A 27,367-nucleotide genomic window follows, 5' to 3' on the forward strand; every position below is an offset into this window, starting at 1 on the left:
GAGCTTGAACTCACAAACCTTAAGATCATGACCTGAGCTGAAGTCCGAGGCTCACCCAATTGTGCCACTCAGGCAGGCGCCCTTTGCCTTTATTTTTTAAATATGTTTTGACTTCCTTATTTTATAGTGTTTATTATATTTTAGTCTATAGTCTCTGTCATATACCTGTTATGAGACTGAAGCACTATCTACTGTGCTAATGAGGCATTTAGATACTTTTTAAATATCTGAAGATCTTATGGATTTAATTCTGCCATTTTTTGGATCTGCTAAATTTCCACTCACCAGATATATATTTTTCCTTTTGCTTGCTTGTTAGCTCTACTTCTTTCCTCCCTCCCTTCCTTATTTCCTCCTCCCTCCCTCCTTTTCCACTTTCTTCCTTCGTTCCTTCACCCCTTTTTTATTGTAATTTTTTTGAGCCTGTCTTCTATGTTTTTTGGCCCTGTGAAAGTCTTATGAGGCCTGTCTTGAGGCCACAGCTTTCCTAAACAACCTGACTCTTGTCTGAAATATTGTATGCCCTGAATTCATCTTTACTTTGCTTTTTTTTAAATTGAGGTTTTTTGAACTATAGAAAGTAGAGCTTATGATACAGTTTCTCGTCTATAAATTTTGGGATATATATATATCTATATATATCTATCTATAGATATATATATATACTATATATTTATATCTATATAGATATATATATATATATTTATATAAATATATAAAATATATATATAGATATAGATATAGATATATAAATATCTCTCTATATATTTTTTTTCCGTTCACAATCCAGGCTGAGACCTCTCTTCATACTGGGAGGGGATATTATCTCCTCCAATCTTCCACTGAGGGTTTAGCCTCTGAGGGTCCTGGGTCTATGCTCAGATCCACACCTTAGGAGCAACTAAGAAATTATCATCTGTTTAGTGTTGATATTAAGACCCAAACATCTAGATTACTGATCCAGCATTCTTCTACTGCCTTTGTGGGAAAAATCAGTCTCTCTCTCTCTCTCTCTCTCTCTCTCTCTCTCTCACTCACACACACACACACACACACACACACACACATGCCTACACATATTCACAAAGCTATGGAAACTCAATAACCTAGTTTTCAGTTCTCTTTTCATTTCTCAACTCTGAAAATTTGTATTATTTTCTTGCACATGCACTGTGTATTAAAATGTTTGGTTATTACTTTTACATTTTTCATTTGTCTTCCTCATTGCCAGAAGTGTTCTATATGTCTTTCTAGCTCTTCTGTTAATTTCATTCATACATTCCCTGGATGGATGTTCCATTTGACCTCTAAGGGTCTCTTATATCAGTAGTGATTATTTCTAAATCTATCACACCAGCCAATTTGTAGCTCTTAAAATTTCACTACATCTATCTTACACATTACTGCGGCTGTTTTGAAAATTTTAGTTTTTTAAACATTTTATCTACTCTGACTTCTGGGCCTTCAGGAATGCTGTCTTTCTAGAATAGTCTAAAAGCATCCCTTCCCCTCCTATTCTCCTGATTTGATGTGAACATATTATTCATATTGGCTTGTATATAATTTCCTCTGGTGTGCAATAGCTGAGAGTAGTTTTGATGCTTCTGTTCTGGGTTGCAATAACACCTTGTTTTGCTTATATCATGGCATTTATCAGAGATTTATTGAAGTCACTTGTTTAATTATACTACAAATATTTTCTTACTAGATTGTAAGCACGCTTAGAAATGAAAATGGTGAACTTTGTATTCCCAGTATTTAGCACCATTTTATTCATTCATTTATTCATTTATTCTAGGTGATGTATCACTAAGACCTAGATCTCTGTCTTGTATAAAGCTCCCAATATTTTGAATGATTAAAACTTTTGAAACAGTTTTCTACTGTTTTACAGAGGAAACACTTGAGACCAGAGATGTTAAGTAACTATCCCCAATCATATATTAATTAGTGAGAAAATCAGGATTTTAATCCAGGTTTACCTGCCTACAAACTCTGTTCTTTATATAGGACTTACGTGATGTATAAAATGAGGTTTTATGTAACAACAAAGAAAGAGCAGCAAAATGAAGATTATTTGTGGTACAATGTTTTCTTATGGTTTTCACCAAAGTATATTTACTTTATTGGATCTTTTGAAGTCTGTCCTAAGTAAGTACCAATTCTCAAGATCCATAGCTAGTATCATTATCAAGAAATGTTATATATTTTCCCAGAGGATATAGTCCTATAATCTATATAATTTGAAAAAGCACTATTTTCCCATAACCACATTTAATTATACCTTGGAATAGACAATAATCAGAATTAAAATATAAGTGCAAGGCATAAACGACAGAAAGAATTAAAATTTTCATCCTTTCCCAAATTTTTCTGCACTATGATGTTTTAATAAGTATTGGTATGATCAGCATGGTATGGGGAAAAATAATATATTTTGGAAGCAGTCAGACTAGTATCCAGATTTTACTCTGATACTTGCTGGTTATGCAGTATATCCTCAGGCAATTTACGTTGTTTTCTTTTACAATTCAGGTTGGCTATAAAAATTTCAGGGCTGTTGTGAAGAGTATAGGTAATGTATATACATAGCTAGCTTAATATCTCATACTTAGTAAATAATAACGTGTAATGTGCATTGTATTATCTCCTTCAGGTTTAGACAACACTTTCCTATCCCTGGACTTCTATAATATTCTTAACTTGTCATTTATTTTAATTTGGATCCTGTATACATTTTCCACATGATGGTCACCTTTATATACATATAGGATGTGGACTACATACTCTAAAACAAACCTATGATAGCTTTACTTTGAGAGTTCAATAATTAGTTAATTAGAATTATTCATTTTGAGACCAAAAAGGAGAAATAAGTAGGAAGATTCCTAGAGATAGGAAAGAAACAAATTGGATCTGAAAACTACCTCTAAGCTTTGTATACTGGATAAATAGTAGTACCATACCAACGACGATTACCCTTGAGAGAGAGAGAAAATTGTTGCCATTTACATAATAGCATACATATAACCTGGCAATAAATTTTAAGTGAAAGATATAATAGATAAATTGAGCACACCACCTGCAACAATAGAAGATTTTTTAACAGTCCATTACTCCACATTAAACATTCTATGAGGTTGAAGTAACTACAGAAATAAAATATAGTTTTCTTTAGTGTAATTTTAATATGAAAAAATGTAAGCCACTTCCATTTATATATTTTTTTCTCTTTGTCAGAGTTAATCAGGTAATCTTTCCAAGTGTCTTGCAATCTGTGTCTCATGGAAGATCCACAGTCAAAAGATATTTATCTAAAGTCAAGAAAGAAAAGATTGTGTTTAACATTTAACTCTTTGTCAAATATAAGAATTCATGCTGGTATTTTAAAAAGAACAAGTACCTAGAAACAGACTGAAATATTCAAATACTCTTTTTAACTTTTAAATTAATGCTAATAGGGAAGAACAGAGAAAATGTTAAATTTAATTTAAGTAGCTTTTGTTTTATTTTTTAGGAGAAGATGTATATTGTTGTCAGAACTCATTTATCTGTCACTATTAGATACTGGTGATAACATACTAAGAAATTATGGATACATTATTTTCCAACATTAGTGAAAAATGAAGTGTCCTATATTATACTTAAATTTTTGGTGGAACTCCTAAAATGTGTTTCACATTTGACTGCATTAAGTGGAGAAAATCCAAAGATAATTTAACGTTTTAAATGTATTCCTATATTTTTTTTCTGAAATTCAGTTATTATCTTTTATTGGAATACTGTGATAATCCCAGGAGTTATTTGGGAGATATGCCCCATTTTTTTGCAGATAAAATGCTTTCAGTGTGTTGTGCATTTGCAGAGGATGTTTCTTCTGACTTCTTGACCTTTAGGACTTAAAGGACCTGAGAGATCAAGTTACAAACCTGACATCTGTCACCAGAGAGGCATTGTGATTTATTCTAGGTCACAGTGCTTTATCAAGGAAACATAAATGAAACATTAGTAATTTCACTCCCTTATATGTGTCCCTTCAATTAATACCTCTGTTCTTTGTAGTGATTTGCCCTATTCTTTCTTCTAGTCCTCATTTTTTTAAAATTTTATATAATTTGCCTCTTGTCCTATACTAAATCAGACAATGTGGTTACCAAGAGAAATAATGTAACTATTATGTAAAAAATAAATCAGAAATGAGATACAACTATCTAAGTACATATATGCATCATATGCACGTATGTATGTTGTATTCTCTGTGGTCAGGTATATGACTTATTTTCTTAGAGACTGAAGGTATACCGGGTTTTAGATTATTTTATTTATTTTGAAAGTTTTTACCCTTTAGAAGCTAACGTTCAGATTTGGGTCACGAAGGGGACTGGATTTTAGACTCAGAATCTGAGAGGTAGAATCCTAAAGGTCACTTGGAAAACTTACTGAACAATAAAGTATTGCCAAATTTCAGATTATCCAAATGCTTGGGGTGTTTTATCACTTTCCTGGTTAAATGTGTGATTCTGGTTAATACGTTCCTAAATTTATAGAAGAGAGATTAAAAAATGTGAAGTAACCTGTTATAGATTCAACAAGATTTGATGTTTTTCAAAACTAGATCTCATCATATCTTAGAATCTGCATTTTAATTTTATTCATTTTAACCATAACTTACACTGATGTTTGGTTTAAAGTCACTATTCATATCTACTGTACATCTTCTAAACGTTAAACATTTATGCAAAGAAGAAAACATATTTTGGACAAATTTCCTGTTGATTCTTGAAACATAAACACATACGTTTTCATTATCTTGTCAGGTAACAAGAGAAAACTCTGTTAGAAGTATTGATTAAAGGATGCCTTGGGCATTTTCACTTCTTTTGAGCACTTCCCCTTATATGTCAGAAAATTTGTTGAGTCACATCATGGATAGCTTTTGATACAGTCTTTTCTCTCTTCATATCAGTGATTGCCTCCTTTTTACTGCTGTCTTTGAATAATGTTTAGGCTCTGATCACATTTTGGGGGCTTAAAAATTTAAATTTATTCTATAATTTGTATCTTGAAGCACGTCTTTGGTAATCATAAAATTTAATGGAGATTTGTTCAGTTTTAGGATAATTTTGATTCATATTCAATACCTCAGATGTATATACTCAAATGTAACCACACAAAGAAATAGCTTTTTAAGAAGCGAAAAGCAGGTAATCAGTGCCATATCAACCAGATCTGGTATGAGCCCACCACTTTCCCTACATGTTATTTATGAAGTAATATCAATTTATGTTGTCATTTGGGTAAATTACCAGTAGTAAACATGGCTGTCACTTGTAGTCTGCTCACTGGTTGCTACTGCTGGTCAGTCTGCCTGATTCTCTTTTCCCAGCTCAGCTACACACTAGGGAGAATTCTCATGGGCTCCAAAGATGACTTACTCTTTCACCATTTTAAGAGTGAGGATGAATATTTTAGCCTCCAATGTAATTTGAAATATTGTGAAGATACGGCACAGGATATGTCTTTGACACTATCATGCAAAATTAATTTGCTCACATTTTACTATTCTAGCTAGTTGTGACTTGCCAAAAACTATACATTAATATAAACTTTTAACTTAACAATTTCATAGTTTTTAATAAAGGAAAAAATGCAAATCATTCTATAAAAGTTCTAGCAGTGTCATTAAAAATTCTTACTTTCTGACAATACCATCACTCATGTGATTCACTGGTTAAAATAGTATGAAAGTGCTCAGTAACATAATTTTGGGTATTCTGTAAAGTCCTAACTCTTAGGGATGATCCAGAATAGACCTTTGGGAAACATAACTGTTAGACAGGCCCAAGTCCCATAAGAAGAGCAGGTCCAATATGAGGTCTGATTTTAACTGCCATTCAAACCTTCGTATCAGTAGTGCAGTGCAGGGAACTGCTGTCCCCAGGAAGAGAGCATGATGGATGAGAGCATCCTTTCCAATAGGTGAGAGGGCCTAAAAATGGAGGGCAAGGGCATGGAGCAAACTGCCCATGTGTGAGCCCTTGACTCAGCCTTCAGGCTACCTGGGATTGGTACTTAAAATATTAAAAGATTTTTTGTATTCCAACATTTTATTTAAATCAAAGTTAGTGGTAGAAGTTATTGATTCATCACTTACATATAAAACCCAGTGTTCATTACAGGTACCCTCCTTAATGCCCATCACCCATTTTAAAAGAAAAATGAAGGATAGACCTAAAGATGCATGACCAAAATCATTAGGTAAATCTTGCATGTTCTTCTCTGTAAAAAATAAATTAAATGTTGACAGTGTTATAGAATTTAAAGTCTAAAAACTTTAGTTTTTAATTTTTTTTAAGTTTATTTAATTATTATTGAGAGAGAGAGCACAAGCTGGGGAGAGGCAGAGAGAGACAGAATACGAAGCAGGATTCAAGTCTGAGCTGTCAGCACAGAGCCTGATGTGGGGCCTGAACCCACAGACCATGAGATCATGACCTGAGCCGAAGGCAGACATTTAACTTACTGAGCCACCCAAGCTCCCCCAAAGTTAAAAAAACTTTAAAGTATTGCTAACAGACACATGAAAAGTTGTTCGGTATCACTCATTATCAGGGAAATACAAATCAAGAGTACAATGAAATACCACCTCATATCTGTCAGACTGATTCAAATGAACAACACAGGAAACAACAGATGTTGGCAAGGATGCAGAGAAAGGGAACCCTCACTCTTGGTGGGAACACAAAATGGTACAGCCACTGTGGAAAACAGTATGCGGGCTTCTCAAACATTAAATAGAACTACTCTAAGACCCAGCAATTGCCCTACTAGGTATTTGCCGAGAGGGTACAAAAATACAGGTTTGAAAGGGTATATGTACCCTGATGTTTATAGCAGCATTATCAATAATAGCTAAATTATAGAAAGAGCCCAAATGTCCATCGACTGGTGAATAGATAAAGAAGTTGTGGTATATATACACAATAAAATATTACTCAGGTATAAAAGAGAATGAAATCTTGCCATTTGCAATGACGTGGATGGAGCTAGAGTGTATTATACTAAGCTAAATAAGTTAGAGGAAGACAAATACCATATGGTTTCATTCATTTGTGGAATTTAAGAGAGAAAACAGGCAAACATAGGGGAAGGGACAAAAAGGAGAAAGGGAGGCAAACCACAAGAGACTCTTAACCATAGATAACAAACTGAGGGTCCTCAGGGGGAGGTGGGCAAGGGATGGGTTAAATGGGTGATGGATAATAAGGAGAGCACTTGCTGTAATGAGCACTGGGTGTTATATGCAAGTGATGAATCACTAAATTCTACTCTTGAAACCAATATTACAGTGTATGTTAACTAGAATTTAAATAAAAACTTGAAACAATAAAAAATGATAGTGTTATGGAATTTAAAGATAAAAAAAACTTTAAATGATTGAAATCTCCAACATTGTAAAATTATGCAGTAGTGACTAGTATGGAAACCAAATGCTAAAACAGTGGAAGTATTTAAAGACACATTTCTAATAAATACAAGGAAGTCTACCATACATAATGAAACAATTTATGAGAAATACTTAAACTTCAAGTTGAATACATCTATATACTAAAAACATAGGTATGGTAAAAGCAGCTTAAGTACATTCATGGATAGTAAATGAAAATAATATAGGAAATTGGTGATGGAATAAAGAATGGAGGGAGAGTTTGATGAAGTGAACTCTAAAGACCTGTTTTTTTATTAAGGAAATAATGGCCAGTTTTAGGCAAGTGTAACTTTTCAGAGTTTATTTTCTTACGGCTAAAATGATTGGATATAGTCAGTGTTTTGTTTTGTTTTAAGCAAGGAAAGATATTGTTATTATTCATATATCCTGTAAATAGTATTCAAAACTCCAAAAAAAAAAACTACAGATAAATATTTGTGTAGTTAAATAACAGGTTAATACTTTGGCTGAAGAAGTTTGGACAGCCAAACACTAGCCTGCTCAGCCATGTTGGTAGCCTTGAGACAGAGCCTGTAGAGTACAAGTTGAAAATATTTATGGTCTCCCTCCCACCAAATATAGACTGTGATTGTAAGCCACTTGTTTTAAGGAGAAGAGCAGCCATTTGCTACAAAATGGCTTTGTCTCCAGCTGTCAAAAGAACAATATAAAAGAATGTGGGGCACAGATCTATCTCCATGTGTCAGTTTCTTTTTATCAGTGAACTGATGGAGGTTTTTTTTTCTTCTTTTTCTATTTTTTGATGTCTGTTAAATGAGCTCTTGTGGGTGATGGTTTTATAATTCCATGAATATTGTGCTGAGAGCTAAAATACCTGGTATTAAGCACATTATGTAAACTATGTGAATTGTTTTCACCATAAATGAAAGTCTTTTTCCTGGCAATTGTATTCTTTGATTACTACTACCTTTTGCCATTTCTTTTCTTTTTCCAATCAGTCTAGATTATTTTCTTTTCTTTTTCCAATCAGTCTAGATTATCTGATCATCTTATGACACTTTGCTGAATTGACTACTCCTTTGAATTAGCAAGTTACCTCTTTTTAGAATCTTTTTCTATGCTAATTCTATGTTTGTCTATGTTTAAATTTTTTGTTGTTACAGATATTTAAGGGTTAGGAAAGGAGGTCTTTGGATTTAATAGAGTAAAATTTCATTTTGAATTCTAATTCTTTACTGTTGTCGATTTTCAGAGAATTCTTATGTTTTGTGCTTTGGGTTTTTTTGTTTTTTTTTTTTTACCTTAGAATTCACTCCTCGAAACATTTATAACTGTATGATATCCATGAACTGATTTTATTGAGATGTTTTGTTTGTTTGTTTTTACTTTCACTTTGTGATGTTGACATCTCTAAAAGGCAAACTTAGATCTTACTATCCTACTTGTTTCTCTGTATTCAGAAAAGGCCTTTCTGTTTAAAGTATACACGCGTTACTTTGCGTATAATGAATACAAATGGTCTTTCACCATATGATTCTCCTTGCCTTTCAGTCCCTGTACAGTATTCATTTAAAAAATATTAAAAGTGTGGGTGTCCTATGTCCTCAAGAAGTTTATGTCACTATATTTGTATACTGCTTCCTCTGTGCCTTTTGTCGAAGACAGGGGTGGAGTTCTGGTCCCATTAGCAAATGAGATACAATTTAAGCCAAGCATAGTCAGTAACATCTTACCTATTGAGTGTTTTTATACCTTTCCTAGAATTTCCAACTTGTGAGCCACTGACTCAATTTATATGCAAAAGTGGAAGATGCATTAGCAGCAAATGGCACTGCGACTCTGGCAAGTACTACTGTTCACTGTATTGCACTGATTTGATTGGGGGCCTGACTGTTGGTGAGACATAGTTCATAAGAGAAGCTTGCAGAGCCAACATAATGGCTAAGACAAGTAGTAAGAGGACACCTGGCACTTCAGTGGGGATTAGCATTAAGAGTAATGGAGGTCAACATCTGTCCCATGGGGCAATGAAGAGATTTGTGTTCAGACATTATGCTGGACATCGTCTAATTCGACAGATGTGAAGTAAAGGGGATAATTGAGGATATGACCTGGACAATTTGAGTTCCCCAAAGCATTTATGTAAAGTGCTCTGTACTCTCAGGACGTAGGAGTTTATAAATTATTATGGAATTATCCAAATGGTCTCATTTCTGCCACCTTGCTATTTATGTACAAATGATGTTTTTTTTTCTTATACTCAATTGTATCCCTATGCTGAATTATACCGAACACAGGTAAATGAATTATGTATAAGTCATACATTCTCAGCCACTGATTTCAATTTAATCTATTTCCACTTCACATTTCTCTCACCTCCCTCCTGCAATGGTTGTTAATAAAGAATATAAATCATTGCTAATGATAGTGACAATTTCCCAGTATAAATACACACTTATCAGTTAGTAGGGGAAGGGGAGGAAGTAGTCACTCTTCATGTTGGAGAATGGAGAAGAAATGTCTGAATTAAAGATATGGTTATACACTGTGGGGTGTAGAGAGATTGTGGGTCTGAACAGTTTTCCACAATAATTATATCACCAGCTGTATCATTTCATGAAATTCCTGCGCTCATCATTGTCCTCTCATTTTATAATTATTTCATGTCGCATAGATTTGTTGTCAATGGTTAGTCATTTCTGAGTGAAATGGAAATTAAATTTTAAAATCCAAGTCAAGGATTTCTTTTTCCCTCTTTGGTTAGTAGTTGATGTGAAAGCACAAAGGAAGCAATGTCAAAATGAAAATAGTTCCCCCACTATCCATGGGAAAGTTGATCATTGATTCCTTTATCAAAAACAAAAGAATGCTCTATATACAAAAAAGAAACGTTAGAGATTTGGAAGAAAAATTTTATTCCTGGGTCAGTTTTCACTCCCTTGATGTTGGTGCTTCTTTCCAGATGATGACTGTGGGGACGGCAGTGATGAAGTTGGCTGTGTTCACTCTTGCTTTGATAATCAGTTCAGGTGTTCCAATGGCAGATGTATCCCAGGCCACTGGGCCTGTGATGGTGACAATGACTGTGGAGACTTCAGTGATGAAGACCAAACCAATTGTACCAGAGAAGGTCAGTAATTTTGTGACTCTATGAACTATCATTTTAAATTGATAAATATATAATATATATTATATATATATATATATATATTATATATATTTGAATATATATATTATATATTTATATATATAATATATATATATATTTGAATATTTCAGAATGGATATTATATTTTACTCAGCAGTTAAAAACATGTATATTTGGAACAGTGTAAAATAATTTACAGATCACTTTCACTCTTTTATTTGTCTGGTTTCTCATTTTAATACCTCCTTATACTCCGATACCTTCTGTGGTTTTGCTTCCTACTTTCATTAGATGCTTTAGTTACTACGACTTTAATTCTCTCCAACTTCTAAATTGCCAAACCCCAAACCCATCTCCAAGGAAAACAAACAAGCATACTAAACAAAGAAACAAGAAAGACATAATTTTTATTTTATTTGAACACCAAATTTGTTTCCTTAAGGCTTGAAATAACCTCCTATTGATTGTTGATTCATTCCAACTGAATAACTCCTAGAATGCAAGCTGCAAGAAGGAAACTTGACAACAGGTCGCAGCATATCCATGGGCAGCCATACCCTGTCATTTGCATGCGTTACTTTGCAAAATTTGGTCATCCATAGGGCATGTTAACAAATTAGAAATCATGTTGGAAATATCATAGGAAAAAATCATTAGGCTGCCAAACATTCATACAATCAATAACATTTTTTTTTAGTAGAAGTTTTCTTTCTACTTAAGAATTTGGAAGAATTTGTCATTCACTCGTTCATTTATTCTACTAATATTTATTGAAGACTTTCTATGTGCCAGTCACTATGCTTGTAGAAAAAGATAGATAAAAGGATAAAGATATGTGGTTCCCATTCAGCATTTAAAATCTAGCAGGCAAACAGAGAATAAAATGATCTATTTAATGAGTTGGGTATTGGAGTGGGAGGCATATATTGAATGACAATAAGAAAGGAATCATTTTCAAAGTGTTTTCCAGGGCATATATTTGTCTTCTGCAACATTTAATAACTTAGAAAATTTCTATAGTTTTTTTCCTCTGATGTGATTCCTTTTGTCTTTTTTGTTTGTTTGTTTCCTGTCTGTGTCCATCCCTCCCTCTCCTCTTTCCCTTTTTCTTTCTCCTTCCCTTCCTCATTCTCTCTCTCCCCCACCCCTTTCTTTATCTATATCTCATTCTTGTGTCAGTTTCTCTCTTATTTCAGTTGGTCCACTAATACATATGAACTAGAGCTTTATTCATCAACAACCTTGCATGGAAACAGAAATGCTGTAAAAAAATACTTTTTTTCCCTTTTTTCTTTCTATATTGGAAGCATTCATCTGGGGTGTGGTTGGTATGTCATTACTAAGTTACCCTATGAATATAAACTGCATTTCCCCCCACCTCACAGATGTCTTTATAGGCTCCTCATGAGGTGTACATCTGTGGCCTGCTGGCACTGCCCCCAATATGCTGTGAAAGATAAATTTCCCCAAAGTTAATTTACTTTCATCTCAGAAGTGAGATCCTATCCCTCTTTCCTATGTTTATTTGTCCCTAAATTAAAATAATTATTGCACATTAAGAAGTTTTTGAGAGCTTGCTTTAGCTTCATGAGTATCCAGAGCAAGTGATACACAACCCGTTGTAGCCTCACTAGGTAGTTTCTCAGGTTTGGAGTATAATAGAATCGGTGACTATTGAATGTTAATGACCTTCACTTCTAGAGCACCTCACTTTCACTTATATATTACTCTAAAGAATATGCTGTCAACGTGAACATCGTGCATTTCTTATATGATTATGGTAATACACTAAGGAAATGATCCAGATAATCTACATGATTCTTGGACATGTTTCAAGCACAGAATGAGGAGAACATCCTGAACTAATTTATATTTATCAGATTATAAATTCCCTAATCAAATACTCCACTTGGTGAATACAAGTTGCAGGAACTGAAGAAAGGGAACAGTCTAGGATGACTTTGCTATAAGACAGAGTATTTCAGAGGACATTTACATATTTTTATCCATTATTATTTTATATATTCTGATACAGAAGTTGTAAAATAATCATGGCACATAGAATTGTTAAAGCTGATCAGGAAAGTCATTTTGCACATGCAGGTTTTGTGAGACCATTGCCAAGGTAAAGTAGAAATTTGATGCAATTAGTCATATAATTTAGTCTCAAAACCTGCTGTGGAAGAAAGAGCAGGGGATTCTGGCTTGAGTTTCAAGACTGGCTGTCAAAACTGATCAAATCCACCGTATAATTGCTCAGCACTTTGCTGTACATTGCCTGGGTTAAAAGAGCATATGGTCTAGTTTCTCTCAACTTAAATTGATTTCAAAAGGGCAAAAACACTCTTGAATTCACTTTTAATTGTAAAGAAGCAGAAGAAACCAGGAAATGATCATTCCGTATATAACCCCCATATTTAGAAAATTTCTGCATTTATGTTCAATGCATATTCTCTCTGAGGAATTTCTATAGTGATGATCATTTTTTTCATCATTAGTATGATTAATATAGGGGGAAAGTATTAATTGCTAATCCCTTTCTAGATTATACTTCTCTCCTTCCCCCTCATGTTGTGATGGTCTTTCCTCTCACTTCCAAGCTCACATACTAGGCACACAATGTGCAATATCTTTGAAAAGCACTGCACACACACACACACACACACACACACACACACACACACACACAGGGTCTACGAGCAAGAGTAGAATAGAAAGACAATCCATAGCAGACTGATTTCCTTCCTTTGTCTCATTGCCTGTTTATCATTAATTTAGCTCTGATTTGTTTTTGGTTGTGACAGCTTTGGTTGGTACATATTTCTATAGTGAACCATTAGTAAAGCTACTGGGTGTATAGTTTTTTTTTCCAAGTGAAAGAATAGTTTGTTTTTCAAGTGGAAGAATTTGGTAGAAGGGAACACCCTCTAGAGCCTTAGGTCTGGCCATTTAATAAGTATCAAAAGGTTTTGTAAAGAAATGTTTTTACCTGTAAAAACATCAAGAATAAAGTTAAAATGAGACTTTGGTCTTTTCTTGCAAGTGTTTAGCTCTCTGGATATAATGTAAAAAAAAAAAAAAAAGCAGAGGAAGAGAGAGAGACAGACAGATTCTGTACAAATGCATCTATAAAATACCAAATGTATACAATTAATCTTATCTCATTGTTGACAGTTTAATTCATTTGAATTATGTATGCTTTCATTCTTCTACTCTTAAGGGGAATAATCACAACCATATTTCCCCCAAGGAATAAAGCATTTCTAATGTAAACATATGCATTTTTTGGGGGGTTATCTTTAGACAGCTATTCATCAGGTCAATTTCCATGCATAAATTGTTGTAAAAATGTATACTGAATAATTTCAGCATGGATTTGATGGATAATGGAATAGGTTTCTCTAGAATTGATTTTGTCTCAATTTTGCAAAGTAAAGAAATCATTTGACCCTAATTTATGGTGATTGTCCTTTAACTTTCTGTATGGCTGTCTAAAAAAGGGAGCATTTACAGCCAGCTGTACTAAGTGAATAGTCTGGGTGACGATAGAACATATGTGATCTCTCATTTACATCACAAATACAAATGAAATGCAAATTTAAAATTAAGCATGCATTGACCTTCAGTTTTGATTTATTATGAATTATCTTTAACAAGTTCTCAAATCCATTAGGGAATTAAATACATAACGTTATTAATATTATTTCTACAAATGGTCATATTCTTCTGTTTTAACTGTTTAACTTTCCTTCTTCTTTGGAAACTTTCACATTTCTTTTGGGCTTTGTATTCATTTATTTATTTATTCATTCATTCTTTCATTCATTCATTTTACCTACTACTTCCCTGTTCACAGATTTAAGAAGGAACCTAGGATAATTTCATTTTATCTTTGTAATTACATAGTCAAGTACAGTATTTGATACACAATGAATGCTAAATAATTATTGAGTGAAAGAGTTTATTTCTTCACTACAAAATTTGATTATACCCTCAGAATCCAACCTTATTTGTTTTATATCATATATCTAATAACTTTTTCTGTTCCTTTGACTTACTCCCACATCCTGGAGTTTATGTTTACAATGATGCACAAGAAAGACTAGCTGTACTGATCTATTCATGTACATCTCCTTAATAAAGTAAAGTCATTTTCATTTATCAGAAAAATACTGGCATGTTCAACCCATGATTCAATAAAATAAAATAGACAGGACATCTCCCTTATCTTTTATTATTGTTTATTTATTTTTAATTTCTGTCCAAAGCAGAGTAAATTCCAGAAAGATAGGAAAAGTTAGTCTGTTTTTTTGTTTGTTTCTGGTATCTATTATTTGTTAGTAAATGCCAGTGAAGAGATTCCATTAGTAATAATTTAGTAGGGGCAGGGGGAGGAGTTAGTATATATTAACACTATATATATATGTGTATATATATATATATATATATATATATATATATGTATATATATATATATGTATATATATATTAGTAAATATATTTGTATATATTAACAGTAATTGCCAGGCACTTTACATTTGTTATCGCATTTAATCCTCACAATAAAGATTACTCAGAGGTTAAGACGTTTGCCTAGGATTACACAGCTGGAGTTTCAAATAAAGATTTCTGTTTTCTATTCTTCCATCCAGCTCCCTGCTTCTGCAGCTGTGCAATATAACCTACCCCTGCCCTTTTTTCTAACTCTTAATGCATTAACATTTATATGATCTCCCAATAATTACAATATTTTTCTCAAGTGCATTCTCATTTTTTAACTTTAAGAGAAAAGAAAGAACTTTCTACTTGTTACAGGTCATTATAATGAAATATTCCAAAGGACACTAGAAGGAACGTGGACCATTATATTAAATAAGCTCAGTAAATCTGCCTCTTTTGTTTGTTTGTTTCTGTTCTCCTTTCACTTCCACAATTCATCTTGATAAACTGGATTCTAAAGCTTTGTCATTAGAATAGCTGTGGACTTTCCCACAAAGGCAATTTCTTCAGTTGCCCAAAGAATATGTTAGTCTGCCATAAAAATTTCACCTCATAGATTTAAAAAATATTTTAAACTGGAAGAAAATGAAAAGATCATTTAGCTCAGTTATTTTATAGTGCAGATGAGGAAATGGGCTCATCTCCATAAAATTATTCTTCTGTGTATGTAACAGTAACAAAAACATTGCTGCTTCCTGGAAGGAGCTGATAATGTTCTGTGTTAGAGATTTGAGACTGAGAACTTTGTTCCATAAAGACATTTCTAGAAGAGGTTTTGGATTCAAGTGATTATGCTGAATTCTTTGTGGAAAATTCAGAAAGGTCAGACGGTACAGCCAACCAAAAAGGGATAGCATCCTCCCTAGGGACATTGAATCCACTCCAATCAATGCCGGTATGAAAATTTGACTTGTGACTGAAGATTTGGGTTACATATTTAAGCATTGAGAGAATGGAAATTAAAACCAATATTTCCTGAATTCCAGTCCATGTATTATCCATATTAGCTGAACCCATCATCATATTTTTAGCAGCACAATTTCCTAACCACATAGAAAACAAGGTACCAGGATGCCTCAGTTTGTTAAACAACCAACCCGTGATTTTGGCTCAAGTCACGATTTCACAGTTTGTGAGATCTAGCCCTGTGTCAGGCTCTGTGCCAATAGTGTGGAGACTGCTTGGTCTTCTCTCTCTCCCTCTCTTCCCCTTCCTCGTTTGTGCTAGCTTGCTCGCTCTCTCCCTCTCTCAAAGTAAATAAATAAACATTAAAAAAACCAAGATAATAATAAATACTATACACAATCAGACTCAATCATCTGTTTGTCTTTCTCTTATAAAGATATTCTGAAGATATTTTCAATTACTTTTTACTGAAACACACAATAAAAAATGCTATTATTTCTCAATCACTGAATTTTCTTGACAATCAAATATTGTCTTTGAATTTGAGGAAATTAGCAAATTGTGTACTCAGAAAAATCATATAATCCTTTCTTCTAATGGTTTTTAATTATTCTTCTTTAATGAAAATACAGATGGTTTTCTGAAAAATACAATGAAATGCAAATTTGAACTTTATCTACTTTTAGAGAGGTATAATATCTACTTGCAATGAGATACAAATTGGGTAATTTTATTCACTCACAGATTTATTTATTTTCCTTGGGAAATGTTAATACTGAGATATCAAAATAATGTTAATTATTAATGGATTTTATCCATAGGAAACTCTTTTTGTTTTCTGGGACAAAATAGCTCTTTAAAGGTCAATGTCACCTCAATACTATAAATAACTTTTACATCAATAGCAAAGAAGACCCAAGGTTTTTGAATCAACTAATAACAAGGCCTGTTTTGAGAATCCATAATGTTTCTGGCAATGTGATTATCAGGACAATTAAAAAGAATTAGATAAATATAATTTTAAAAATAAAATATTTAAAAAATGGTTCATAAAATAGGAAGAAAGAAGTCAATTATCTTTATTTAACTATTCAGAAATTAATAATAGATCCACACTTCTTAATTTAGCTCTTGTATTAAGATAGTAATTATGCATTTTGACACCAAATACAGTAATATCTCTTGTTTTTTTAAAAGATACAATTAATAACAAAAGTCAATATGTAATGAAAAGACTTAATTTTAATGAAGAACCTCAGCTTGTTTCTTCCTCCTTTAATAGAGCCAAAAAATAAGGGCAAAAGTGAATTAATTTCCATAGTCTAAATTCTGCTGCCTTATTCTTGGGTTGTGGTTAATGATCAGTGAAATGGTAGGACTTCAGGCATTCAGCAGAAAATAGAAAAAAGAAAACAGAAAAGAGACAAAGGACATGGATAATATACAATGTAATTAATTCACCTCTGAGTAATTGAGTATTGCCATTCTTTTGTGAAAGTAGAGAAATAAGCAATAGGATAGAACTTGTTTTTTTTTCCTGTAGAAATAGTTGTTAGTTAGCTTCTTTCAGAACCTATTTAAACTGTCAGCCTTTATTCCTTTGTTTAAGTGAACTATCAATTGAATTTGCACTTAGATATTATATTCCTGCAATGTGATGAGCAGATTTATTCACTTTTTGTTGGAGAATTTGTTTTTGAGTTGGTATTCATGTACATGTTGATTTCCCAAAGAAAATTAATTGGCATTATTTGAATCTAAAACCTTTCCACAAATAACTTTGGTGCATAAGAGCATCCACTTAAACTACCATGACCTTCCTGGTAGGAATAGGCTATTCCTGGCACAGAGTAGTCACTGGTTTCAGAATCTTCCAGCACAGCATTTTGTTATTGTCAATATGTATGCACTTAAATGAGATGTTCTATGAATCGTATCCATAATTTATACCACTTTACAATAGGAGCTGGAAAATATTTTCTATAAAACGTCAGATAGTAAATATTTTAGATTTTTCCCATTACAACTACCCAGCTCCATTGTTTAGGCACAAAAGAAGCCATAAGAGTATATGTCTACAAATGATTCTGTCTGTGTTCCAATAAAACTTTATTTACAAAAACCAGTAGTGGACTAGAATTGGTCTGCAGGTCATAGCTTGCTGACCCCTCATTTAAAAAATATACAGTAAAGGAGCTACAATCTCAAATAATCCTTTATGTGCATGTTTCATAGAATCAATCTTAGACAAAGGCAAAACATAATGGGGAGGAAAAAAAGGCCAAAGAAAGAAAAGCCATTAAAAATTTCTAAGTAATATTCTCAGGCTCTTCCTCAAACATACACCTTATATGTATATGTTCATACACATACTTTCTTATCAGAGTGTTCTGCATTATTTTAAAATATCAAATCAAATAATGTAATCTTTTTATATTTGTGCCCGGTAAATATTTGACACCTGTTGTGAGCTAAGCTTATTGCTAAGGTAAGAAGTAAATTCCAAATGTAAAATATCTATATTGCAACCTGTTTTAGTTAATAGTATCTAACATATCTATTAAGGTGATTGGCTAATTTGAACAGTATGTAGAAAAACAGACTTCTCAATTACATAGCCAATTCAACAGATTGATACATTGTGTACAGTAATGTTTAGATGCTGTAGACATGTATCATTCTCATAATATATTAAATTCTAAATAGAATGCTCATGGTGGAGTTTCAAATATCAAAACTTAATTTTAATGAACTAAAAACAATGTTTTACTTGTTTTACATAGATTTAACTTGTATACTTTAACTTACTGGGGGATATTTAGTATAACCGCATTACAATTTTGCTTCAACCTTTGTTTTGTGTCTATATATCTATGTATTTTTAACACCAAAATCATTTTAATATTACATAATTGAATTTGTGCTTAGGTGTCTACACATTCTCTTCCATTTCCTTTTCTTCAGCTTTTCTCACTGACCCAAAGAGTAAACATTAAAGATTTGGAATATGGTCTCTTCTTTATTATTAAAATTTCCATTAAATCCCAGGTACCAATAAATGGTTTTCATAGTCCCATCCAACTTCTTTTCAGGACAGTCTCCAGTGGAGGCCACATACAGGGGTAGAAACAGTTTGTTAGTATTGAAAGTAAAACACAAAAACCATGTCCTGGAAGTGTGCTGAGGTGGGAGGAAGAGAGGGGTGGTCAGATTAATAACCAAATGATATAGCATCTGTAATCTAGATAACATGGAGGCCATCATCAAGGTCCAATAGGATGAGAACAAACTGAAGAAGGAAGCCCTGGGCTTGACTTCATTATTTGTTCACAGCAGAAATCACAGTGCTATCTGGCAGGCAGTAGCCCCTAGGGAATGCATCTCACATAACATGGAGAAGATCAGAACAGTGTATCCCACCACCCCCAACACAAGTTCCAGATAGGCTAGAAGGTAGGTTTTAATAAGCAACCCTCCCCTAAGGGTCTATAGAAACCAAGGACATCCTAACCTACTAATGGGATGTTAAGGGTCTCCTGAGGCAGAAGTGGGCCAAGGTTAGGTCCACGCCCTGTTGGAAAGTGAAAAGAAACTATTGACATGCTGCCAAACCAATTCTCAGTAGTTTCAGGGCAAGTGAAGACTATCTAGGAACCTTCAGCAAACAGCTGCCTTAGGTAAAGGAATTATTAATACACAGTTATTCAAGCTAGGAACTGAGCAGAGATTGACACATGGCGATTGTAGGTAATGCAGGAAGCTATGTGCACATGCAACACATAGTGCTTTTTACTTTTCAAAGCATTTTACAATGAATGACAAGTTAATGTATAAACTCCATTAAAACAATAAAAAGTTTTTTTTTTTCCTCCCTAGATTGGTCTCACAATTTAAATAATTCATTATATTTGCAACACCATTATTAGCTATTTTCTCAGGGGGCTTTAACATTTCTTTAAAAAAAAACAGTACATTTTTTCAGCCCTGTTTTTCATGTCTTTTTAACTTTAGGATGAAAAAAATTCCTTTCTGTCTCTCTACAGTTGCTAGTCTTCTAACTCGAAGTATTTAGTCACAGTGAATTCATTTAAATATTGGGATAAATTCCACTGTCAGTTGCCACATTTCCTTCAGGGCTCTGCATTTATTTATTTATTAGATTCCCCAAATTGTATGCTTGGTTTAAATAGCTTTGGGGCAAAAATACAATAAAATTGCATTAGTTAAAAATATAACCAGCATCAGCAACATGAAAACATAACAGTAAAACAGCATGAGCATATACATACAAACATAGTCATCATTTTAACACTCCACTGGGACAAGCCATATTACAAAGATAGATTGTGTGCCAAGCCCTGAAGCTTAAGCAGCTAGGGCTCTGGGGAACCACACAGCCCTGGAACTCAGGTTGGAATGGCTATCACAGGCTCCTCAGAGATATGCAGCTCTCCATCCAGGGGAAAATCAACAACTGTTAACAGAAGCAAATTTCATTTGGCAAGAAGGTTAGGGGGAAATAAAACTCCACAATTTTCTTTCTGTGTGTTTTTTTTTTTTTTTGGCAGAGAACATCATTTCTAAACATCAACACACGCCCAATCATAACAGACATTAAAAAATAAAATAAGTCTGGGGTATTTTTATTTATGTCACGGAATTGGATGAGACCTGGAAAAGGAAACAAAATAAAACTGTGTGTGTATATATATGTGTAATAATCTACTTGACTTTAGTATAAACTTTGAGCTAACGTAATTATATATTGTATTATATATGTAATTGTATCATATACACACACACACACACACACACACACACACACACACACACACCCTTGTAAATTTAAAGAATCTTAGATTTTTTTCTTTTTCTATTTATTGTCTAAATGCTTCACCAAGTGATCTATAAATAATAATGTGTATCTGAGCATATCAGGATCTAGCTGGAGGTCTTTCTGTAATTCCCAGTAGCCTTCAGACTTAAATCCAAGCCATTCAGCAAAGCATACAGGGCCATTCAAAGTCTAGACCTTGCCGACCTGTCTAGTTTTCTGTTTCTCCCCTCCTCCATCAAAGACTACAGAATTTTAGGAATGATGCTGACTTTGTTCAGAATATCCCATTCTACTTCTCCCCCTGCCCCTTCCTGTCTCTTAATCATGAACAGAACTCGTTTCTTTTCCTCTGTCATAAGAATTCTTCATCTGAAGTCCCCAAGTCCAAGTTAGTTTTCTCCTCTGCATGCTCTCATGGTGTTCTCTCCTACTATAGCACTTAGGACATTGCTTTGTAACTGCCTATGTTGCCTGCTTCCTTATATACCCATTCTTTTATGATCTTTCCAAGGCAGCAACAATATCTTCCATTTGGCCACCTGAACTCCAAGAGCCACTTACCTGGTTTCCCTTTTTCCACATAAGCCTCATAATCTCTCTCTCTCTCTCTCTCTCTCTCTCTCTCTCTCTGTCTCTATTTTTTTGCTTTCCACACAGCAGCCAGTGAAAGATTTTAATAGTGTAGATTACATTACATCATCACCATTCCTCTGTTGTATAATCTCCAGTAGATAGCTACATACTGAACTGATCTTGCCATGGATGTTGATAAAGCCGTGCAACATCTAGCCCCTGCTCATTTTAGCCACCCTTGTTCACTTCCTTCTCTTTCTGTAAAAACAAACATTGTTTCCTGCTTTGTAATCTTTGCATTTGTTATTTCCTCTAACTATCCTCTTTACTCTAACTTGCATGGCTAGCTCTTCCCCTTCATTTTGGTCTCTTCTGAAATATCACCTTTTCAGAGAGACTTCCATAATCACCCTTGTCAAGACGTTCCCTATACCCAAGTCACTCTTTACAGCTGTCATCAAAGATATTTACTATATATTTTCACCTCTTCCTTTTCCTGGGCACACAGCAAGAATGTACTTCTTGGAAACTTTGTGACTGGTTGGAACCAACTTGATGTGCCTCACCCCCTTCCTCTATAGCATTACTTTGATCCATTTTCTTCACAACATTTACTACTACCTAATCTAATTTATGTATTTGTGTAACTATTAATTAAGTGCCTGTGCTCCTCTTCCCTCATGTTAGCTCTGTGAGAACAGTAAAGTCTCTCTCTTATGGACTGTTCTATCCTAGTACTTGGAAAAATACCTGGTAATTTGCAATAAATGTGTTGAAAGAGCAAATGAAGGAGTGATTGAGGCCAGTATTCTCATTTAAAAAATTATGAAACCAATTTGGTAGATCTCTGCCACTAAGATGTGTGATTGTGGGGAACAATGCTCAAAGTTTTTGATTCCTTGCATCTTTCTTCTTTCCTGATTGGCAACCAATTGAAGAAACAATTCCAAGAAGGCTAGACTACATCATTGGACTTGTAATTTATTGATATTTTCATAAAATATGAAATTTTGCCATGATCTCGCAACAGAATAAAATGAATAGTATATTTTATTAGAGAAGAAATAGGCTGAACAACAGTATTTAAAAAAAAAAAGTAGGGGTGCCTGGGCATCTCACTCGGTTGAGCGTCGGGCTTCGGCTCAGGTCATGATCTTGCGGTCCATGAGTTCGAGCCCCGTGTCGGGCTCTGTGCTGACAGCTGGGAGCCTGTATCCTGCTTTGGATTTTGTGTCTCTCTTTCTCTCTGCCCCTCCCTCGCTTGCACTCTGTCTCTCTCTCTCAAAAATAAACATTAAAAAAATTAAAAAAACAACAAAAGTAAATGAATTTATAGGCACTTCATAATTATTGTATGGGCTAATTATTTCTTTTTTTTTTTTTTTTTTTACCTATTCTTAAGCTCTACAAGAGAAAGGACTTGTAAGAAAGTAGTAATGGTACAGTGGTAAAGAAAGCAGCCTCTAAAGTTTATTTATGTGGGTTCAAATCTCATCTCTGCTGCTTATCTGTATAACTTCAGACATACTTATTGTGGTTTTTGTTTCTGTGAAATGAGGTGCTCTCAAGGCAGTTTTGTTTATTTTTAATCAAAATCAAAAAGAACAGATGAGTGATCCTTTTTTCACTGGGTTTTAATCCATTCTAATATGATTAATTTGAAGCATAAGCAAAATCAAATGCCATATAAACTACTATTTACATGCAAGGTATATAGAATGGGAATTAAAATTAAAAACAGGAAAGTGTGTAATTGGTCTTAGCATTCCCCTTGGAGTTTGCCATGAGTCAAGAAAAGCTCTGAATCCCTTCCACAGGGGAAAAGATGCATAACAACATAAAGCATCATGTATAATTTCTGAGATCTTATAAATCCCTAAAGCTTATCCATGGATTTCCTGAATCTACAAACACCAAAATAAGAGACCCTATCCTAGATAGCTTTTGTTTTTAATTGAGTCTTAAAGAACATTATGGACATTAATAGATGAAGTATAAACAGGAAGTCAGCCCAGATTGGGAGGAATTACCTGATCAGGAGGGGGAGGTATATATTAGTGACATGTGTGTAAGCATTATTAAGGGGATAATTGTTTCACCTTTCAGATTTGAATGTTTATAATGATATATTGTATCTCCTTCTCCAGGTAATACTATCATTTTAAACTTACTACAATTAGGTGGTTTCTGGTGCCACTTACTAGATAGTATACTCCCCCATAGAGGTTTAGACATGGATAGTTTAGGAAGAAAAAAAAGCCTCAGGGAAATATCACATTTGTATTCAGATTTATAAGATAAATGTTTATTTAGAATAAGAAAACAGATGAGTGGATTCATTCATGAAGTACAAATAGATAAACCAAATAATACCAAGCAAAGCAAAGAAAATGCAAATGGAAATGGGAAAAAAAAACAAAAACCAAAAAACAAAAGACCTCAGACAATTAGCAACACACTCTCTCCCTTTCATAGATTACATTTTGATTTGTGTGACCACAATTTATTTCCAGCTCTAAATGACATTGAGCTAAAAAGCTGAGATTCTATATGTAAAATTCCCATAGTGCTGGATCACAAATATCCCCTTCTCCCAAAGCAACAATTTGCCTTTTGCAAGTCTCTTTTTTGAATCAGATTAATATATATACATTTCTCAGTTTACATAAATCTTCTTGAGAATTTCCCATTACGTCATTGAGTTAATGGCCTAACCAGACTCTAAAGAAGTAGATATTTAAAACCAAATCTGGGGGCGCCTGGGTGGCGCAGTCGGTTAAGCGTCCGACTTCAGCCAGGTCACGATCTCGCGGTCCGCGAGTTCGAGCCCCGCGTCGGGCTCTGGCTGGGCTCTGGGCTGACGGCTCAGAGCCTGGAGCCTGCTTCCGATTCTGTGTCTCCTTCTCTCTCTGCCCCTCCCCTGTTCATGCTCTGTCTCTCTCTGTCCCAAAAATAAATAAAAAAAACGTTGAAAAAAAAAAATTAAAACCAAATCTGAAACATGTTCAAAAGAATCAAAGCATTACTTTTACAATAATTAATTAAATATAGAATTCCATTCATTAATATTGACATTTTTGAGGCAATATTGCATATGAAGAAATACAAGATGGGAAGAGGAATAGAAATGTGTTGTAGAATTTGGTAATATACTATTTAATTTTATTTAAACTAATGAAGTGTTTCCTCAGTTAGGCACTTTTAAATGTAAACTATGTTATTTCTTCTCAAAATGTCTTCCTATTTCACTTTTCTATCTTTATTTACTTAGCATGCTTATTTTTTCCAGAAATAATCTAAATGATAACCTGGAAAGATGAAAGATTATGAAGACAAAGGACTTTTTTTTAAAAGGCAGAAAAATGATTAGCAATGTAAATAAACCTGAGGTTGAGACTGATCCAAATAAATTCATATATGAAAAATGTTTCATAAATTCTGCTGTAAATTCTATGTAGCTATTGCAAGGAGAGAAACGTGATGAGTTTCAGGATTTTTCATGAATATCCATAAAAAGGACTTACAAAGAAGGAAAACTAATTTGCACAAGAGAATAAAATTAGTGCTAATATTGACGCAAGAGTGAAATAAAATTTCCCTTACGGGTTCTCACAAGTAGATTCAAAATCAAAAGAAAATATAATTTGTAATTGCCCTACTGTCTACCTACCTCCACCAAGGAAAAAAGTCCACAAGTCAAAATACAATAAAAATGTGTATCTTCATCACTTCATCATAGTAGGAAGCTGTTAATACATATAATGTTGACATTATGCATGTACCTATATTAATACATGTATACATGTAAGTATATGAGCTGCCAGTCTCCAACTCTTATTTTACAGAATGTAGAAAAATCAATATACCATACCTTCCATTATTAAGTATTTGGAATCACTGTGTGACAACTACTTGAAATACAATTTTTATACGTTATTGGCTGAGTTCAGACTATAGGTTATAAAATTCAGCTGAGCCAAAGTTTGTGTTTTTTTGTTTTCAAGTAAGTTTAAGTCATAAGTAAAAGAACCAAAGGCTGTTTCACTGCTGCATCAAAGTTGGCCTCTTCACCATAGAATCATTTAAAGAGCTGAATAGCTCTTGGGACATCATTTGATTTGTCTCCTTTGCTCTTCTTGAATATTGAAATCACATAGGATTCTCAAGTTACCTTTAAAAAGACCTCAAGTTCGAACACTTCACAGTATCTTGTTTATGAGACCTGTCCCAGCATTCTTTACCAATATAGTTGTTAAGCCCTACCGCTAAATGTGCACTCCACAGATATCAAATTAGGTATGGTGGGAGTTTGCTGTATCACATTCCATATATATCTTCCAAATGTGCAGAGACTCTGCCATTTTTATTGTGCGTATGCAAGGAAACGTTTTGTTTAATCATGAAGACTCTAGATACCCAAAGTCAGAATGATTTGCATGACAGGAAAAATAGAAAAAGTCTCATTTTGGAAAGGACTTCAAAGCCATCCTAAACTCAGTCTTCTCTGTAAGTTAGGTGTGATGAGTATAAGTGTTCTTTGCAGCGGTTACTTTTGAAAAGAAGTCTTACAGGTTTTCTGTTACTTGGAACAGCTATTTTCTACCAAAAGTGCTTCTTTATTCCTGCTTCAGTGGGGCTCATTTTATATATTTTTCTCATTGTTGTTCATTTTTTCAACATTGCTGCTCCAGAAATACTTAAAAAGTAGAGGTAACTCTATTTTGTGCATCTTCATACTATTGTATCACCTGACATATAATTTTTGAAAGTCTTTACATAGAGACTTTATATCATAGAAAATAACAGGGTGTAACAACTAAATTTTGTAGTTAAAATAATTATTTACAGATACCCAATTTATACCTCACAACAACCCTGCAGGCTTCACTTTCTGGATAAATACATAGTAGTCTAAAAAGATAAACTAACTGCCTTGGTGATATAAATGTCATTGTTATCTTTGACCTCAAGTGAATTTAATGTTAACTCATAACCACATGATTCCTACCAAACCATCTTATTACGTAAGTGATAATTCACCTGAAACTTTTTCAAATTTATCATAATAATATAGATTAATTGCTATTATAGATCTATTGTAGATTAATTGCTGAATATAGCTGTATGAAATACACATGTATTACATTAAAACTTCAGTGTAGAAAAATTTATACTAAAGTCTATTTTACAACAGAATGTAGAGATACTGGTTAATATGATATCTCATAATATTAGATATTAATGAAAATTTAAAATACTGCTGATTATAGTCATATTCAATTGTTACACTGTTAAACATCCATATAGCCAACATTTATGGTTCCTTATTCTTCCTTAAGCTTACCTGGAGAATTTAACCTATGTTTTTAGTCAACAGGTTTTGAGGAATACTATTATCTGGGAGCTGTTGAATTATTAATTGATAAATTGAACTTGAATGCATAGTACCTCATTAAATTCTTATGTGTCTCTGTTCTAATTCTAGAAGTGAAATCTTATGTCCTAAAGACTTTGTTACTTAGAGTTTTTTGTATGTGTTTTTTTCAAAATTTTAAATGTTATTCTTCAAAGATATTATTAGTCAGAAAGTATTTCTTTTTTGGTTATTTACCTCTTACTAGTCTAAAGGAAGTTGTCTAAAGAAATGTCAAAAGAGGAACCAACGGTCTTAACATTTAGTATAGAGTGTGAAATATTTTCCTTTAATATGCCATAGAGAAAAACCCTTTCAAGATTTCATTCTTGAGTTTCTAATAAAAATCACAACAGAATATCTACATATTATCCCACTTGCTCTTCCTTTTTTCTAATGTATGTGGCACTTTCAGGAATTCTGTGGGAGGCAAGAAACATCATTTCCTCTAATTATTAATGTTCCTAAAATGAAATTGAAAATATCAGAGAGTATTACAGCTATTAAACAACTAACGTGAAAATACATTGTCTCTGGCAT

At 33.5% G+C, this 27,367-nt stretch overlaps 1 protein-coding gene across 3 annotated transcripts in view; it reads left to right on the plus strand.

Moving 5' to 3' along the window:
* The window catches only part of LRP1B (LDL receptor related protein 1B), a 1,899,539-nt gene that overhangs the window by 1,199,558 nt on the left and 672,614 nt on the right, over window positions 1-27,367 (plus strand). For all 3 annotated transcript variants that reach the window (XM_078451331.2, XM_078451332.2, XM_078451333.2), the window contains exons 19-20: window positions 9,212-9,292; window positions 10,413-10,580. In XM_078451331.2, coding sequence (XP_078307457.2) covers window positions 9,212-9,292; window positions 10,413-10,580 — 249 coding nt within the window. The remainder of the gene's footprint in view (window positions 1-9,211; window positions 9,293-10,412; window positions 10,581-27,367) is intronic.

The sequence above is a fragment of the Panthera onca genome, chromosome C1, assembly GCF_046562875.1.
Source record: "Panthera onca isolate mPanOnc1 chromosome C1, mPanOnc1 haplotype 2, whole genome shotgun sequence".
In the NCBI taxonomy this organism is placed as follows: Eukaryota; Metazoa; Chordata; class Mammalia; order Carnivora; family Felidae; genus Panthera; species Panthera onca.